The sequence below is a fragment of the Rutidosis leptorrhynchoides genome, chromosome 7, assembly GCF_046630445.1.
Source record: "Rutidosis leptorrhynchoides isolate AG116_Rl617_1_P2 chromosome 7, CSIRO_AGI_Rlap_v1, whole genome shotgun sequence".
NCBI lineage: Eukaryota > Viridiplantae > Streptophyta > Magnoliopsida > Asterales > Asteraceae > Rutidosis > Rutidosis leptorrhynchoides.
In genome coordinates, this window is record NC_092339.1 from 85,875,129 (window position 1) to 85,892,486 (window position 17,358).

Below are 17,358 nucleotides of genomic sequence, written 5' to 3' on the forward strand. Positions count from 1 at the left end.
ATGTAATCTTGAGATACCATAGACACGTATACAATGTTTCGACCTATCATGTCGACACATCTATATATATTTCGGAACAACCATAGACACTCTATATGTGAATGTTGGAGTTAGCTATACAGGGTTGAGGTTGATTCCAAAATATATATAGTTTGAGTTGTGATCAATACTGAGATACGTATACACTGGGTCGTGGATTGATTCAAGATAATATTTGTCAATTTATTTCTGTACATCTAACTGTGGACAACTAGTTGTAGGTTACTAACGAGGACAGCTGACTTAATAAACTTAAAACATCAAAATATATTAAAAGTGTTGTAAATATATTTTGAACATACTTTGATATATATGTATATATTGTTATAGGTTCGTGAATCAACCAGTAACCAAGTCTTACTTCCCGACGAAGTAAAAATCTGTGAAAGTGAGTTATAGTTCCACTTTTAAAATCTAATATTTTTGGGATGAGAATACATGCAGGTTTTATAAACGATTTACAAAATAGACACAAGTACGTGAAACTACATTCTATGGTTGAATTATCGAAATCGAATATGCCCCTTTTTATTAAGTCTGGTAATCTAAGAATTAGGGAACAGACACCCTAATTGACGCGAATCCTAAAGATAGATCTATTGGGCCTAACAAACCCCATCCAAAGTACCGGATGCTTTAGTACTTCGAAATTTATATCATATCCGAAGGGTGTCCCGGAATGATGGGGATATTCTTATATATGCATCTTGTTAATGTCGGTTACCAGGTGTTCACCATATGAATGATTTTTATCTCTATGTATGGGATGTATATTGAAATATGAAATCTTGTGGTCTATTGTTACGATTTGATATATATAGGTTAAACCTATAACTCACCAACATTTTTGTTGACGTTTAAAGCATGTTTATTCTCAGGTGAATATTAAGAGCTTTCGCTGTTGCATACTAAAATAAGGACAAGATTTGGAGTCCATGTTTGTATGATATTGTGTAAAAACTGCATTCAAGAAACTGATTTCGATGTAACATATTTGTATTGTAAACCATTATGTAATGGTCGTGTGTAAACAGGATATTTTAGATTATCATTATTTGATAATCTACGTAAAGTTTTTTAAACCTTTATTTATGAAATAAAGGTTATGGTTTGTTTTAAAAATGAATGCAGTCTTTGAAAAACGTCTCATATAGAGGTCAAAACCTCGCAATGAAATCAATTAATATGGAACGTTTTTAATCAATAAGAACGGGACATTTCAGACGTCGGGAAATTCGTTCACAATTCGTACATCATCCATGCTCTTATCTTCAACTTCTAGCTTCTTCACATGTGCCTGAATAGAAAAACGCCCCTTCTTCATAACCTTTTGTGCCTTCAAGCAACTAATAAGGTTCAACTTCGGACTACATCTCTCCCCGTAAATGATCAGAGGCTCACCATCTTCGCGTGGTATACGAAGAATCTTCTCTCTGCAGATAACTTTGGCTCTTACCTTGGACAACCAGTCCATACCGACAATCACATCAAAGCTTCCCAACTTGATGGGTATTAGATCAATCTCAAAATCCACTCCGGCTAGGTTGATAATACCTCCTCGGCCAATTTGGTCAACTTTCTCATGTTTTCCATTGGCTACCTTAACAAGCATACTCTCCTCCAAAGGAACTAACGACCAATCTATCTTAGAGCAAAAGTGTCTACATACATAACTCCTATCGGCACCAGTATCAAACAGAACATAAGCTAATAGGTTATTGATAGTGAATGTACCTGTAACCAAGTCAGGATTCTCACGGGCATCTCTTGCGTTCATGTTGAAGACTCTTTCACGTGTTGGCCCGCTATCCTTCTTCTTGTTGGGACATTCATTCCGGAAGTAGCCCTGCTTTCCGCACTCATAGCACTTCCTTGGTCCATTTGGGTTTGTCCTCACAGCTGGGGCGGTGCTCTTACAGTCTCTGCCGATGTGTCCAATCCTTTTGCACTTCGCACACACTACGTTGCATTGTCCAGTATGATGCTTGTAGCATCTCTTACACTGAGGAAGGGTGCCCTTGTAGTTAGGGTTTGAGCTAGGATTCGGGTTCGGGTTCCTCCAATTGTTGTTCCCTTTAAAATTCTCATACCTCTTAGCTGGGTTCTGGTCAAAACCTTTTCCCTTATTTCCGTCCCACTTACGTTTCCCATTACTAGCTCCCGATTCTGATTTCGCCTTCTCTGGCTCTGGGCGGGTAATTTGATTCATCAGGGTGTGCGCCATGCGCATAGCTTCCGGGACATTCGCTGGTTTCGATGAAGTGACATTTCCCTGAATTTCCTTGGGGAGTCCCCACAGATACCGTTCCATGCGTTTGAACTCAGGAGTAACCATTGTGGGGCACATCAGGGCTAACTCCAAGTACCTTCGATTATAGCCATCAAGGTCAGTTCCTACAACTTTCAGTTCCCAAAACTCCGCTTCCATCTTCTGAATTTCTGTTCTGGGGCAGTACTCCTCGATCATAGCCCTCTTAAACTCTTCCCATGGTGTAGCATAAGCTTCGTCAATTCCCTGAGCCTGGGCGAACGTATTCCACCAAGTTAAAGCGCCATCCGACAGTGTGCAGAATGCGAACTTAGTCCTGTTTGCTTCGGAGCAGTTACTCACACGGAACACAGATTCCAACTTTTCAAACCATCTTGTTAAGCCAACTGGCCCTTCTGTTCCACTAAAATTGTGGGGCTTGTAGCTCTGGAACTCCTTGTAAGTACACCCATTCTGGAAGTTCGGGTTAGCCAGTGGAGCTTGGGGGTTGGCATTTGCCATAGCTGCGGCTACTCGAGCAACTATCATCTCCTCAAGCTGTGCTGTGGTGGGGATTTCTCTCGGACCTCTTCCGTTAGCCATCGATCTTCCAAACAAAATATTTGACTTAAGTAAAAATCCAATAATCGGTAACGTCCTAGCATAAGGTAAAAAGTACGGAAACAACATAATACATGATAACTAAGCATGGCAACAAGCAGCAGGTAGCACAAAAGACAAAATGTAATAAAATGTCGTACAACAATTAAGCAACAGTAATTCCATTCATAATAAGAAAGTTACGTACAATGGCATGAGGTTCGTACATTACATTAATGAAAAACAGGAAACTACAAATGGAATACATAAGGAAACTCAATACAATAGTCCTAGGGCAAAGGTGGGTAAATGATGTCCATCAGGTGGGACATCTGATCCTCGAGCTCAGTTACCCGAGCAGGGAGGGCAGGCACTTCCCTCGTTAGTTCCTCGATGACGGGGGATGCTGGTGGGGCAGGTGGTGCAATTGGTGCAGGTGGCGCCGGTGGTGCAGATGGTCCAGATGATGTAGATGTAGACGGCACAGTGTGGGCGGTCTTGAGCACGAATGGATCGGCAGGATACGGTACGACCCGCTTACGGGCTGTGACCCTAACAAACTATCCATGTGCGTCCGCGAACGATCTACCTCCGTTAACCCCTGTAATAACAGTACCATCGATGCGGTACCACTTCTTCGGCAGGGTATAGGGCGGCTGCACGGGTTCCTCCTCAGGGTCCTCCTCAGAATCCTCCTCGGGATCCTCCTCGCTGGAGTCGTCGAATGATGAACCGTCTGAATCGTCGGAAGGTAATGCAGGATCATCGCGGGCGGGAGAAAGCGTCTGGCCGGTGGTCATAAGTCGATATCTGCCAGGTGTAATTGGTACGACACGTCCGTCAGCGGTGCGTCTAACCCAATGTCCACGCTCGTTACGGAAAGGACTGTCCCCATTTTCGCCAGGAATCACAGCATCACTGGAATGGTGCTGTGCTCCCGGGAGTCCAGGGCTGGGTGGAGCTGGAATCTCCTCTTGATCCTCGTCTCCGTCCGAGATGTCCATCAGGTCAAGCGCGTATCTGCTATCTCCGAATGAAGAATCGCCGGAGTCGCCGAAGGGTAGCGGTGTGTCAGCAACAATAGTAGGCGAGGCAGCAGTCGTCTCTGAGTCACTCTCGAAGTCAAAGGTCATGGGCGGCATGTCCGACATCTGAACAAGGAAAAATAACTTTTTCCATGTCAGTAAGACATATAGCAGCAAGAAATCAGGCATAATAACTACAGCAGCCTAGGTCGTCTACAGCAGTACAGGACATGGTAATGAAAACAATTCTAAACAGAAGTAACATGCAAAAGCAGGTAGTAGCATGCAGTAACAAGAATAAGTAGCAGCATACAGTAAGTTTACATAGCAGTAAGAGTAAGCAGTAGCATGCAGTGGTAGTAACAGTGACATGTAGTAATACAATATAGTAGCATGCAGCAGTTTCGCAGAAACAGGTAAACAAGCAAGTTGTAGATTAGTCCTATTAGTGAACACTACTCGGTCTGGTCTAGACTCACTAATGCAACCTAATTCCCTACAACCAATGCTCCGATACCAAATGTGACGCCCCGTACAAAACCATCGTGTACGGTTCATCAACAACAGGATCCTTACAAGGTCAAACACTATATGCTGTTTGAAAACCAGTTTTGCATTCATAAAAAGATAGCGTTTTACAAAAGATAACGTGCTTCCTATGAATAGAAGCGTTTACATAAGTATGTGACCCAAAGGTCGTTACAAATCCATTGTTTGAAAATAACATAAATTACGAATGCAAAATAAAAGTTTCATGATTGAGACATATCTAAGTAATGCAGCGGAAATCTAATACAGCAGGTCCATAACAGCAAGTCTATAACACCAAGATAGCAAGTCTAACAGCGGAAGCAATATCGTCTAAGCACCTGAAAAATACACGTTTAAAAGTCAACACGAATGTTGGTGAGCTATAGTTTGTAATCAGTAAAGTAATGTAGACCACGAGATTTCAGTGCTTCAATCAGCACTTTAAATCAGTATGAAAAGTATATGCTTAACCGTGGGCACCCAGTAACTAGACTTAACGTATGTATATCACCCCCTGAAAGTGCACTTGGCGAGTGCGTTTGTTCTCAAAGTATTAAACACCCGTTGAATGCTAGCGCGACTAGACCGAGTGGGGATGTCAAACCCTATGGATCCATATCTAAGATTCGCGTTCACGGTTAGGAAACCAATGATTAAACGTTACCGAGCTAAGGGGAATCTTTGTGCCATTATGTTACCCACACATATATAAAGATTAAGTACTCGTAAAAAGTAAAAAGCGCATGTATTCTCAGTCCCAAAAATAGTTAAAGTAAAAAAGGGATGCTATAACTCACAGTGAATAAGCAGTAAAAGTTGATATGAAAAGTCATCTACTCGAAACGAACTATCTAACAGTCAACTTTCCAAAAGCCCAGAGAGTCTGATCAGACCCCGAAAAACAGTAAACAAGTGCTCCGGTGGGATTCTTGGTGCTTGATGCTCATCACGGTTCTCATCCTTGATGCTTGTAGCTTCAAGTGTACAACTCATTGATGTGCTATCATCACTTTGACCAAGATTCAACCATCAACACACAATATGTTAAGACCAAGTAAGAATACAACTCATTTAAGAGTTTTAGAAGGATGATGAACCAAGGTTACATCATACTCTTAGTCTTAACACAAATACAAGTTCTATTTACAACTAAAACTACAAACTTTCCTTCAATCAAACAAGTATGAACACAAACTTGATCAAATAAAGTAATGGAACCCTAAGCTAGAGAGCTTGGATCCTTTTCACACAAGTTATAAGATTACAAAGCTAGAAAGCTTGAATCTTTGGTATTCTTGAAGATCTTGAAACATAAAGCTTAGATCTTCAAGTTACATGAAGATCATAAACACAAGTTTTGATCTTTATAATAAAATAATGAGATCATAAGTTAAAAAACTTAGATCCAACAAAAAAAATGAAGATTCAAAGCTAGAAAGCTTGAATCTTGGTTGTTCTTGGAGATCCTTGAAGCATGAAGCTAGATCTTCAAGTTACATGAAGACCACAAATACAAGTATGGATCTTTACAACAAAATACAAAGATTATAAGCTAAAAGATTTAGATCTAACAAAATAAGTGAAGATTCAAAGCTAGGAAGCTTGAATCTTCCATGTTTTTGAAGAATTCAAATCCTAATTTGAATCTACAAGATATAACAAGATCTAAATGCTAAAGAGCTTGATCTTCCAATGATGATGATGATATCGTGACCAAGAAAGGAAGAAGAAGAAGAAGAAAATCAAGAAACTTACAAGTTTTAGAGTGAATAAGACTAGAGAGAAAATAAGAGAACAAGTGTGTGAAAAATGAGAATGAAATCAAGTGTGAAATGTGAGGAAATGGCTTGATATTTATAGGGGTGGGGAGGCCCTTTGGTCGTCAACTTTGGGGGGACAAAGAGGGGGGGGGGGGGGGGGGGACAAGTTGCTTTTTGATTAGTGGTGGTCTAAAGGTGGTGATTATTGTTAGGATCCCATGCAACATTAAGGATACCTGTAAGCAAAAATGCTAGTATGTTGGCTCTTATAAATGGCCATTTGTCTTACATATAATTGGGTCATAATCCACTAATAATTGGGCTAATTAAATAATCCACTAGCTAGAGTAGGGTGGGCTAAAGTTCAACAAGGTAGAAAGTTCAACAAGACTAACTAGTATGTTCTAGTAAATCACTAAGCGTAATTAAACATCCAAAAAGCCCAAGTAATTGTTATTATAAAATAACAATTAGTATTTCGTAGTCATAATATTCCGATTATGACCAAAGTTAAACGTGTACCGACAAACATAGCTTGTTCTAAACGTTAAGTGACACTAACGGTCGTAAAGGCTTCCGGGGATCAAGTTAAGTAACCTACGTACTTAATGACACGTTTTAACATATAAACGAAAGTAATCCACATGTAGTAAGATCCCAGAGTATAATATAGCTCAGTACGCACAAATACGCTGTTTCGTGAAGGCACAAAGCACAAAAGCAAGTCGAAAAAGTCGGGTCGTTACACACAAGGACTAATCGCTAATCGCATAATTATGTATAAAAGTAATTTACCAAATTTTTTAGAACGAGTTGTATATTCATTTTTCACATTCATTTTTCACGTCGTTGAATGGTGAAGATGCTGGTGTTGTGCACTTGTGCCAAACGCCCAAACTTTATCCATCTTTTGCTAAAATAGGTGGCTTTGGGCCTTGTTCAATCTGTACTTTCAATTAGACTGGGTCTCATTCTCTTATCCCTAGTAGCCCGTATCATTTTATCAAGTACATCGTTTTCGGTTTTTCCATCTGTATCTAGTTAAATTCAATAATAAAACTAATAATATAATATAATCATCGTTCAAGGACAAAAATTGAAGGCTAGAAATTTGATCAGAACGATTTGTTATCAACTTTAGTTGATTAATATTTACATTATTGAACAAAAAAACTACAATGGCCGTTGAGATAACTTATAAATGAAATACTCATATTTTATGGGAGAAACATCAAACATCCACTATACTAAGAAACAAAACCCTGCAAAATATAATAATAACAGTTAAATACGAATCTCGATTTGTGTTAAATACTCTGACAATGAAGTCAAAGATGGTGAAACTTTTGGCGACGATCTGGACGTGGGGGGTAATTTTATTAGAAATCGCACGTGTTGCTTATGGAGATCTTTGGAGGAGTTGTGTTAGTAGTTACCAACAGATTTTGAGAGCGTTTGATATGGTGTGAATAAGCATAAAGTATTGAAACGAAGTTAAGGAATGCTAAAGATTGCTTGATCAATTGGAGTGACTAGTCGTAATTATGGGGCTGAATTGTTAGTTTTTGTCGTGTTAGTCTTGCTATTATTATAGTTAGCAGTGGTATGATCGGAGATTAGGGGAGATGGATTGTGGTGTAGCGGGCGGTGATTGATTATGTTGACTAGTCGCCACTATTGATCACACAATCTTAAACATCCGGTCAACGATCACAAGCAGACCTATCGTACAGATGATATTCATAAAGATCATTCGTTAACCACCAATTCGAACCCTCCAATGATTACTACAAACACCAATATCTCGAACTAAGGACTATAATACCTTACGACATGGATTATATCTTTTTTCATAGGAAAAAACAATTAAATTAGTAAAATCAACCTCAATGTAGTGATATATTGGTGATAACCTGACTTCAAATAAAGGAGATCACGACTTCGATCCCCAAGAGCTGTAAAATATTTCTCTTAAAGTTAGATGTTTATTTCATGGGCGTCGGAGGTAGCGGATGTCTTGCATGCAAGCCTCACTTGAAGCGGTTTTACCAGATGCGCTGCCCGAGGAGGTTTAAATTATATAAAAGATAAAAATCAAAAAATCAAAATCAAAATCAAAATAAAATAGGAATAATGTTTTTTTCATTGTGAAGTTTATTTATAACGAGCGGGAAGACGCCTGCTCATTGTCGCTAGAAATGATTTCGCTTTATATTTTAAAAAATATTACGGAGTATATATTTTAAGAAAGTTATAAAAAGAAGTTTAAAAAGTTATATATTTTATAAGTAAAAAAGTGTAGATTTGAATTTTACAGGTTTTGTTAAAAATACGAAACGACTACTCTATCATGGAATTGTAGATCGTGTACTCCGATCAAATCAAATCGATTAACACTTTCACTATGTAATTAACACAGTATTACTCCGTAATCTCTCTTACACTAATAACAAAGTGCTTATTGAGTGATATCTCAATTAGTAAATCAATCTGAACCCTCCATCATAAAATAAGATTAAATCCTATCCCTCCATCTCTATTTATCTTCTAAATCACGTGATAAGTGACTAACCCACTTTTAATTTCTCCAGAATACCCTTTAATCACCAAAAACACGCACACCTCAATTTCAAAATTAGGGGTTCAAGCCATTGTGATTTCACACTCCATAAAAATCGATGAATATCGCCTAATTTCAAACAATATCTCTCGGTTCTCCATCATCATGGAACAATACCGATTCAATCGTAAAGCGGAGTGCAATCAATAGCATGTGAATTTCAAAGATCAATTTGATGTCGAACAGAGCAAACGATTATAATCGTATGTTTATGATTAATCGATTCAAATCTATTCAAGGCTTTCAGTACGGAACCAATCATTTACTTCTTCAAGTTATGGTTTTGATGGCCTGTTTTTTTAGTATAAATAGTAATAGTAATTATCGATTTATTGTTTTGAATTTGATTAGGTTTGTTAATAGTTATATCCAGAATCCAGATCAAATCAAAACATCTCCGCGGATGATATATGATCATATCTAACGGTGGAAGATCACCGTCGATGATCTGAAAAATGTAATTCTCTAATCTCTAAAGTTAATCTACTCAAATTAGTTTTACTTTTGCATTTCTTAATAATGATATAGATAACCGATCATTTCTGGATTAGTAGGTATCAGTTACTATTAGTTTAAGTTTCTATTTACTGTCTTCAACATCACGTAGATGCCAACAATGATTATTTTTCAAAGTCATTCAAATTGTAGTCTCTCGATATGTGTTGTTCAAAGCATTATGCCCACCAAGTGTTTGATGAAACGCCTTTGAACACAAGTTCGCTCTTCATTAGCTACTTATTTTTTTAAAATACCCATTAGGTTTTTTTTTTCTGTATCAGATGCAATCGCATACCGTATTCAACACCAACGATATAATCAAATCGATTTCTTCAATTCTATTAGGGTTCTTCAGTGTTGTTGCTATTCTACACCATTAATATCAGGTATGTTGATTTGCTGTCTTTTTATTTAATCTGAATTTGCAATTAGGCCTCACAAGATTTATTCAGATAATGATATTGATTTAATATGCTTATTATGTATTCATATAAATATTTTTGCTCAAGTATTTGGTATTGGGGTTTTGATTGTTCAATTGCCTTTTAGGGTTAGTGTCGTTTTGATAACATATTGATAATATTGTTAAAGATCAATATGTATAGGCTGACCAAAACAGCATGTTTTGTGTAAACATGATAGATTATGAGTACTAACTTTGAGTTTTTCGTATGGGTTCAAGATCGTAATCAGGAACTTTAACAATGCTTGAATGAGTCTAACTTCGATAGTTTTGAACAAATGGTATTCTCATAATGTTCACCAGTAATAAATAAATTATTAAATACTCAAAATCTCTTTTATTTTAAAGCTAATATATATATATATATAAGTTTCCTATATTTCAGTATAAAATATTGTTAATCACGTTGTTGAGATTGCTGAAAAGAATCTAGATGAACAAGTGGTTGTGAAAGAATCTGAAGTTAGTGAAGGAAAGAAAGATGATCCAATTGTTGAAGAAAAAGAATCGGTTCCTGCAGACGAGACTGCTATATAAAAAGAAGCTGAAACTGACGAAAAGAAACAAGAAACTGTTGAAACTAAACCAACAGAGATCGAAAAAATCGATAAGGAATTTGAGCCCATAAAGATTGAAAGCGGTAATTGATGTTAAAAAAGATAAAGAAACAACAGAAGTACCTAAGGATTCAATTAATAAACAAACCGTCGAAAGAACAATACTGATTCAATTCGGAAGGTCATGTGATTAAGGTGCAACTTGATCTGTTTTGAATCGGAAGGTCACAAATTAAGGTATGTTTGAACTGATGTTGTTACTCAAATATGTTTAAGTTAATATTGATTGGGGTTTAAATCCGTGCAATTCACATCAATTGATTACCGGCGATTCGCTGACTGAGCGATCACACCTGAGTCATCTACTTTGTGTGTATATATACAGATAGAAAAACTGTATAGAAAGTTGTGGAATTGAATCGGATAATTGCAGACGAACACCGGACATCGCCGCCAATCACCATATTTTCCAATGAGTGCTCTTTCATTTGTTATTATCATTTGAGATTTACCTTTCATCTGGGTTTTTTCCATCCTTCTAATGTTTCAAAATGTATTCATCAAAAGCCCAAACTGTCTAACTTTATCCCCTTTTTTTAATGTTACCCCTGCAGTTGCTTAATGTGTGTTCCTTATATTCTGGGTTATGTTTTTTTCTTTTTTCTTGTGAAGAATTAAAGGCCGATTTTGTTAAATGTTCATAATGGTGATATTGTTATATAAACTAAAATATGAAAGTTTGTTGCTTTGGAGGTGCTTGGATGTGATTTTTAAGAGTGAGTATTGTATTTTTGAAGATTAAGAAAGGTAATTGAATATGCAATTGTTATAGACTTGTAGCCTTCGACAGAGTTAGGTAATTTTATGTATCAATAGTTTGTAAATAAGTATGTCTTGGAATTTAAATAACTTAGCCCTTAACATCTAATATAACACTTAGACAGACAGTAAGTTATAAGTACTACCTCAACCATGAATGTTTTTTTAAGTAATCAAAAAAAGTTACAATCTTGAGTTGATTATGAATTAGAGTATCAGTCCAGGTGGGTTCTTTTCCAGTTCCATGCACCAAATTAATCTAAAACTCTTAGCTTTTTAGCAGATTCTTGAATAGACGGCTATTTACTTTGGGTCTTTGGCTAACTACTTACTTATATGACAAAGTTTTTGTTTTGTTTGAATTAATAAGAGAGGTTTTTTTATATGTATTGAAGGAAATGAATATGAGGCTACTCAATTATCGTTTTGAGGTTCTATTTATTTCTTATTATACTTTATAATTCATATGGCTACTTAATTATCATCTGATTATTTGCATTATACCTATCAATAATGATGTCGTAGTGGACACTTTGACATTAGGTGAGAACACAGATTATGGCAGAACTCAAATTGTAAAGATAAAAACATACAATTGATTTTTGGAGCAGCATACAATTGAGTTCTGGAGCAGCAAAGGGGGCATGGAGATACAATTGCATTTATGAGCATATTGTTGATATATTAATTGCTTTGTATTATAAACACAATTACTCGGGTCCGAAGTTCATCCATTGTAGACCAGTCTTTTGGAATGCATATTGACGAAAGGTTATGGAGGAGCTGAGATTTACTTCTTTCTTGGAGAGCTGCAATTGAAAGGTAATCATGTTCACTCAAATATGCAACTATGCTTTTTAGTTGTTTTTATAAAAGTATAGGATCCTTGGGTGGTAGAGGATGAAAAATATCTAGCGGTAAGGGGTCAAAAGATGTTAGTGCCCTTCGGAAGAGGTATCAAAGCTGGCGTTAGTATATGGTTTCGAACGTAACCAAGTACGTGTTTTTGGATAATGAGTTCAGCCTTCATTCGCTCGTGCTGTCCTAGAAAAGGTAACCACTTTTACTTATATGTTTTTCTTTATTTTACCATGGTAGTTTCGGTTTTCTGAGTAGAGTGAGTGACAGAGAAGCTGTAGAGTTTGATGGGCATAAGCAGGTTTGTGAACAAGGTGAAATGGGCGGGTCTAATAGAAAATTAATTTATCAAATGTAGTGTAATTTTGATTCTTTTTTAATTACTAATACTGATAATGAAAGTTTAGATGTTCAGAAATTAGTGTTTGTAAAATTGGCGGGTTTAATAAACAAGTAATATATCAAATGGCCAGGAGCAGGTTTAAGGAAGAGGTAAAATGGGCGGGTCTAATATGGTGAAATGAGTTATCCTTTTGAAATAGACTTAATTCACCCATTTCTGTCGATCTGCATTTGTGTTTATAGGTGTAAGGGTTGAATGACACGCGACAGAAATATAAGATTGTCGAGACTCATGATGAGGTTTGATTGTTATTTTTCACATATATTGCTTCATGTGTCTGGTTGGGTTTGTTGATTTATTATTATGAATAAAATTCAAGGCTTCGAATCTGTAGGAATTTTGGGGTTTTAAAGTGGTTTATAAGTGTGAATTAACATTTCATCAAACGAATCTGATCCTGGACTTCATATTATTATGTTTTTTTTTTAATTGAGTGGTATAGGAGGTTGTATGCGTTAAAAGTATAAAATGATTGTTAAAATGTTTCTTTTAAAGCTTCTGTCAAACATCTATTCATTTAACTTTTATCTTTCGGCACATTAGAAATACAATATAATTCAAATTTACTCTTTAATTCTTAGGTGGGTCAAAAGTGCCAGCTTTATATAATCATGAACAACTCTTAAAATAGGGTTAATAAAAAAAGTTATTATCCGGTTCCGTTAATATAGGATTGGTTAATTCGGTTAATCGGTAAAACTTAATCTGTTAATTCGGTTAACCATTCGTTCCAAAAAGAAAATTCAAAGATTTATCATTATGGGTTAGGTGGTTTGAGAAGAGCTCAGTGTGCACACTGGAAGGGATGCAATATTTTTCAGCCTTGGAAAGGTAAAAGCTTTGTAGGGTTCTATAAATTATAGTCGCAAATTGAGCGTTTCTTACAGTTTTTTATTGCAAATTTGGGATTGGTCTCCTACTTGGCCAAACTGTTGGTTATCATGAATCATGATGCTGGTGATGTTGTTCAGGTGCGTTCACAGATTTGTAAGGCGTTGCACATATTCATCATATCTTCTGATCAATATTTGTGTGTCGTTTAAAGGTATGCTTATTCACTCTCGCGTAGCATATGAAGCTTCTCATTACTTAATATCAATGAATACTCTTAACCTTTTTTTTGAGGGCTCGGGTGGAGGTTGCCATCATATTCAACTCCTCTAACTTTTTTTTTGTTTTTATTTTAAATATTTACATTGATTGATTGATGATTATGACTCGCGTAACGCTACTACTATAACTGAATTGATCTATTATAAACCTTCTGAACACTATGTAAAATATAATGATTCTTCCTAGGCGTTGGATTCATCCGAGTAATAAACTTAACTCCTAAATTTATGGCACTGTATCTGCTTTTTATGTTTATTCATAAGCCATTTTAATAAAGTTTGTTTTATTAATGAATGCACCTATAAAGATTGGAGATGGAGATAATGTCAATCATTGAAATGGACATACACCTAATTAATATGAAGACATGAAGTTGGCACGAGTTAGCAAGAAATGAAAAGTATCTTCACATAAGCCATAAGAAACGCCAAAGGCACATCAGTTCGTCAAGCAAACTTTACGTAAATGTAGATGAAATAGCAAATGACTATCCACTTCCTGCATGTTACAATACTACTCTTCAAGAAACATATGAATATGTAGTCTTTGATGATTTTGATACAGTTGATCCTGATCAACTTTCAAGAAGCATGCTTCACAACTGGTCACTTGATAAGGAGGCCCTTCTTCGATTGGGCCAGCTATTAGAAAGTTGTTGCAAAGAGCCAAAGATACTATAAGGGGCACTTATTCGAGGAAAGGTAATCTTGAATATTCTTTTTATTTTGTAGAACACATGTTTCAAGACTCTGATTCCATAAAATTTGTTCAAGGCCGGTTGATGTTAAGAGGTTGTCAAACAATATACATTCATTATAAACATTACACTTGATTAAACCCTCACAAAGCCCCGCGAATTCGCGGGTCTTCAGCTAGTAATAATAATAATATAAAATAATTAAACGCTTCTCTGTAAATAACCACCTAACTAACTTAACAGAATCACTCTGTTACTTTTTGCACCTATATAACAAGTTGGTTTAAGCTTTCTTTCACACACACGAACCGCCAATACAATATTGAAACACTTGAAATGAGCAATAACCATCAAGGTGGCTACCAGCCACCCACCACCACCGCCACCACCGGTGAATTCCACCGTCAATCATCAACAACCACCGCCGGAAATTCACTCCAAACCCAATCTCCGATCACACCAACAACCATCAATAATAACACAATCAACACTACAGTTGAACCCAATTCAACCCCAGAATCACGCTTAGCCGCCGCTATCGGCCGCGCAATCCTTAACATCCCACCCACATCATTTCAAGACGCATTGGCTGCCGCCATAACCACCACCACCACCACACCACTTATCCGTACAACTTCCAATTCATCAGTCAATCAAGTCCTACCGACAACCACCAATGCAACACCCCCAAAGATTCCAACAATCAGCCCGATTCGCAGGGCAGTTTCTGATACGATCACGACGAATTATAAGCAACAACCCAAGAAAACGATCAAGAAACCAATTCGACGTTCGCTTTCGGATACACCCGATCAAATTCACAAGAAAATAAGAACGCCACCTCCGAAAAATTCGTCATCTTCAATCAGTACCCCAGAATCTTCCAATCAAAAGTCAAGTCCTTTTTCAGAGGTTTGTATCTAATTAAGTCCTTTTTCAGAGGTTTGTATCTAATTAACTTTAATTATACCTGTTTCTTGTACTTGTTTTAAAAATTAATTTGAAATTTGGTAAATGTTTGGTGAACAGAGATTAAGAGATTTTGTTTTGGAGATTAATAAAAAGTATTTGGAAATTGTGAGTCAAGAAGAAACTATTGAAGATGAGAATCAAAATCCAAATTCATCTCAACCTAAGGTATCAAAGCATTTTCAAGAACCTAGTTAATAATTATGTTTACGAAAAAGATTAATTATTTATTGATTAATTAATTAATTAATGATTGTGTAATGTAGGAGGAAGAAAAGCAGGAGGAGTGTGTAGCTGTAGAGAGAGTTAAAAATGGGGATATAAAATTTGATTTGAGTTGCAGTTGTGGAAAGCATTTTGAAATGTTGATCAAACCAAATGGGTATTGTTTCTACAGATTGACATAGATTTCAAGTTGTTACTTTTTAGGATCATCTTTTGGGGTTTTGACTTTTAGTTTGACTATGAGATGAAACGAATTGTATTGTGTTGATTTGGGAGTCAGTAATACTTGTACTAGATTTTAATCTTTTGACGAATACTTGAATATGAATACGAAATAAAGTTTACAGTCTCAAGGTTTATTGGTTATAATTGATAATTGACTTTTTCATTTATACTTATTTTTATCGCTTATGTTTCTAATTGTTTCATTAATTTTAGGTTAATAATAATAATAATGTACAGTATTAACCAGAATTTTGGATAAATATGTAAGAATCTTCTCAGTTAGGGATAAAAGAATACTTCCTTAGAACTTACAAAATAAAGTTAAATTTAAATTAAATGGGGAATTACCTCTCAGACTAGCAGTTATATGCGGTTAAATACAGGTTAGTTAACTAAGTTTACCGCTATCAAGTGATAAAATGTTAAATGTATGCTTTGTTAGATCACTGATTATAATTATCTACATTTTTTATATATTTAAAGTAGGGCATTATTAGAATATAGAGTTATCATAACTCATTAGGGTTTAAATTATGTTTTATGTACGAACATATTTGTAATATGTATCAACACGTATCAATGTAATACCATGTAAAAAAGTAATAAAACCCCGTTATTCATTCATATTATTACGTTGGTACAATATATGTGGAGCACTAGAGTCTAGAGCACATACATAAAACCTAATCTAAATGATAATGGATCTATGGCCCATTTATACAATCGAGTTGACCATAACTCTCTATATTCTACTAGGCATGGGTCGTATGAACGACCACTCATTTAATAAGGGGCGTCATAGATTTGATCACCAGAAATTAAATATTAAGTATTAAAATTGAAATTTCTTTTTTTTTTTTTGAAAAGTAGTTTAGTGGAGTTTTAATTTGTGTTTAGACATCACTAACAATTGGTGGCGTGTTGGAGTGTTGATATATAGGGGTGGGATACTTGACAGGCGTGCTGTCAAACTGGTAAATAATGGGTGACATGTTGAGTGGCGTGTTAGGTGATGTGTTAAAATATGATTGACGTGTTAGGTAAAAAAAGATACTCATCCTTAACATCATAATAGTCCATGTTTTCTTTTTGGATTTTCCTAAATTAATAAGTCCACTTCTATAAATAGATAAAAAATTATTTTATACCCTTACTTTATTCAAGTGACAAAAAAAATTAAGGTAAAAAATAAAGGGTAAAACTGAAAAGTAGACAAAAAGTACAAGTGACAGTTATTTTTTCTTAAATTGTGTGTTTTTGTCTGTTAACTATTAAGTTGGGACAGAGGGAGTATAAACATAAAAAAGAACCAATCAGAAGCAAGTGCATGGTTCTCTTCCTATGCCACTAGCCAGCACGCCTGAGTCAAGTGCCACCAGAACGCCTTGCTCGAAGCGTGTTGGGCTTAAAATGAGTGAGGACGCCACCGTTAGAGGTTCTCTTAAAACTTTTGAGGAAGATGTACCTAGGTGCACATTCTCACATTTTTGAGTTAGTACTTCATCGTTATCAATACTTATTTTTGTTAGCCTAGTTATTGTGAGCCCATATGTTAGCCCATGTTCTATTTTGTATTGGGCTTATCTCACCTTTCTGTAGTAGGGTTAATGCCTTTATATTTGTAATTGTATCTTCAGATTATTCTATCGTGTGTTAACATGGTATCAGCAGCCATGGTAACCAAAACCCTATTCTTATAATCTCCCGT

General features: G+C 36.0%; 1 protein-coding gene across 1 annotated transcript; it reads left to right on the forward strand.

The window, feature by feature from the left end:
• Positions 1-14,567: 14,567 nt before the first annotated feature.
• Positions 14,568-15,692, forward strand: LOC139859403 (uncharacterized). The gene is made up of 3 exons (XM_071848194.1): positions 14,568-15,143; positions 15,261-15,368; positions 15,467-15,692. The coding sequence occupies exons 1-3, from the start codon at positions 14,568-14,570 to the stop codon at positions 15,605-15,607; spliced, it is 825 nt and encodes a 274-aa protein (XP_071704295.1). The 3' UTR covers positions 15,608-15,692.
• Positions 15,693-17,358: the final 1,666 nt, after the last annotated feature.

Excerpts from the sequence above, each read along its gene's own strand:
- LOC139859403 (XM_071848194.1), top strand. The coding sequence starts at position 14,568 with ATGAGCAATAACCATCAAGGTGGCTACCAGCCACCCACCACCACCGCC. Across the intron at positions 15,144-15,260 it reads AGTCAAGTCCTTTTTCAGAG|AGATTAAGAGATTTTGTTTT; the intron begins GTTTGTATCTAA and ends TTTGGTGAACAG. Across the intron at positions 15,369-15,466 it reads CAAATTCATCTCAACCTAAG|GAGGAAGAAAAGCAGGAGGA; the intron begins GTATCAAAGCAT and ends TGTGTAATGTAG.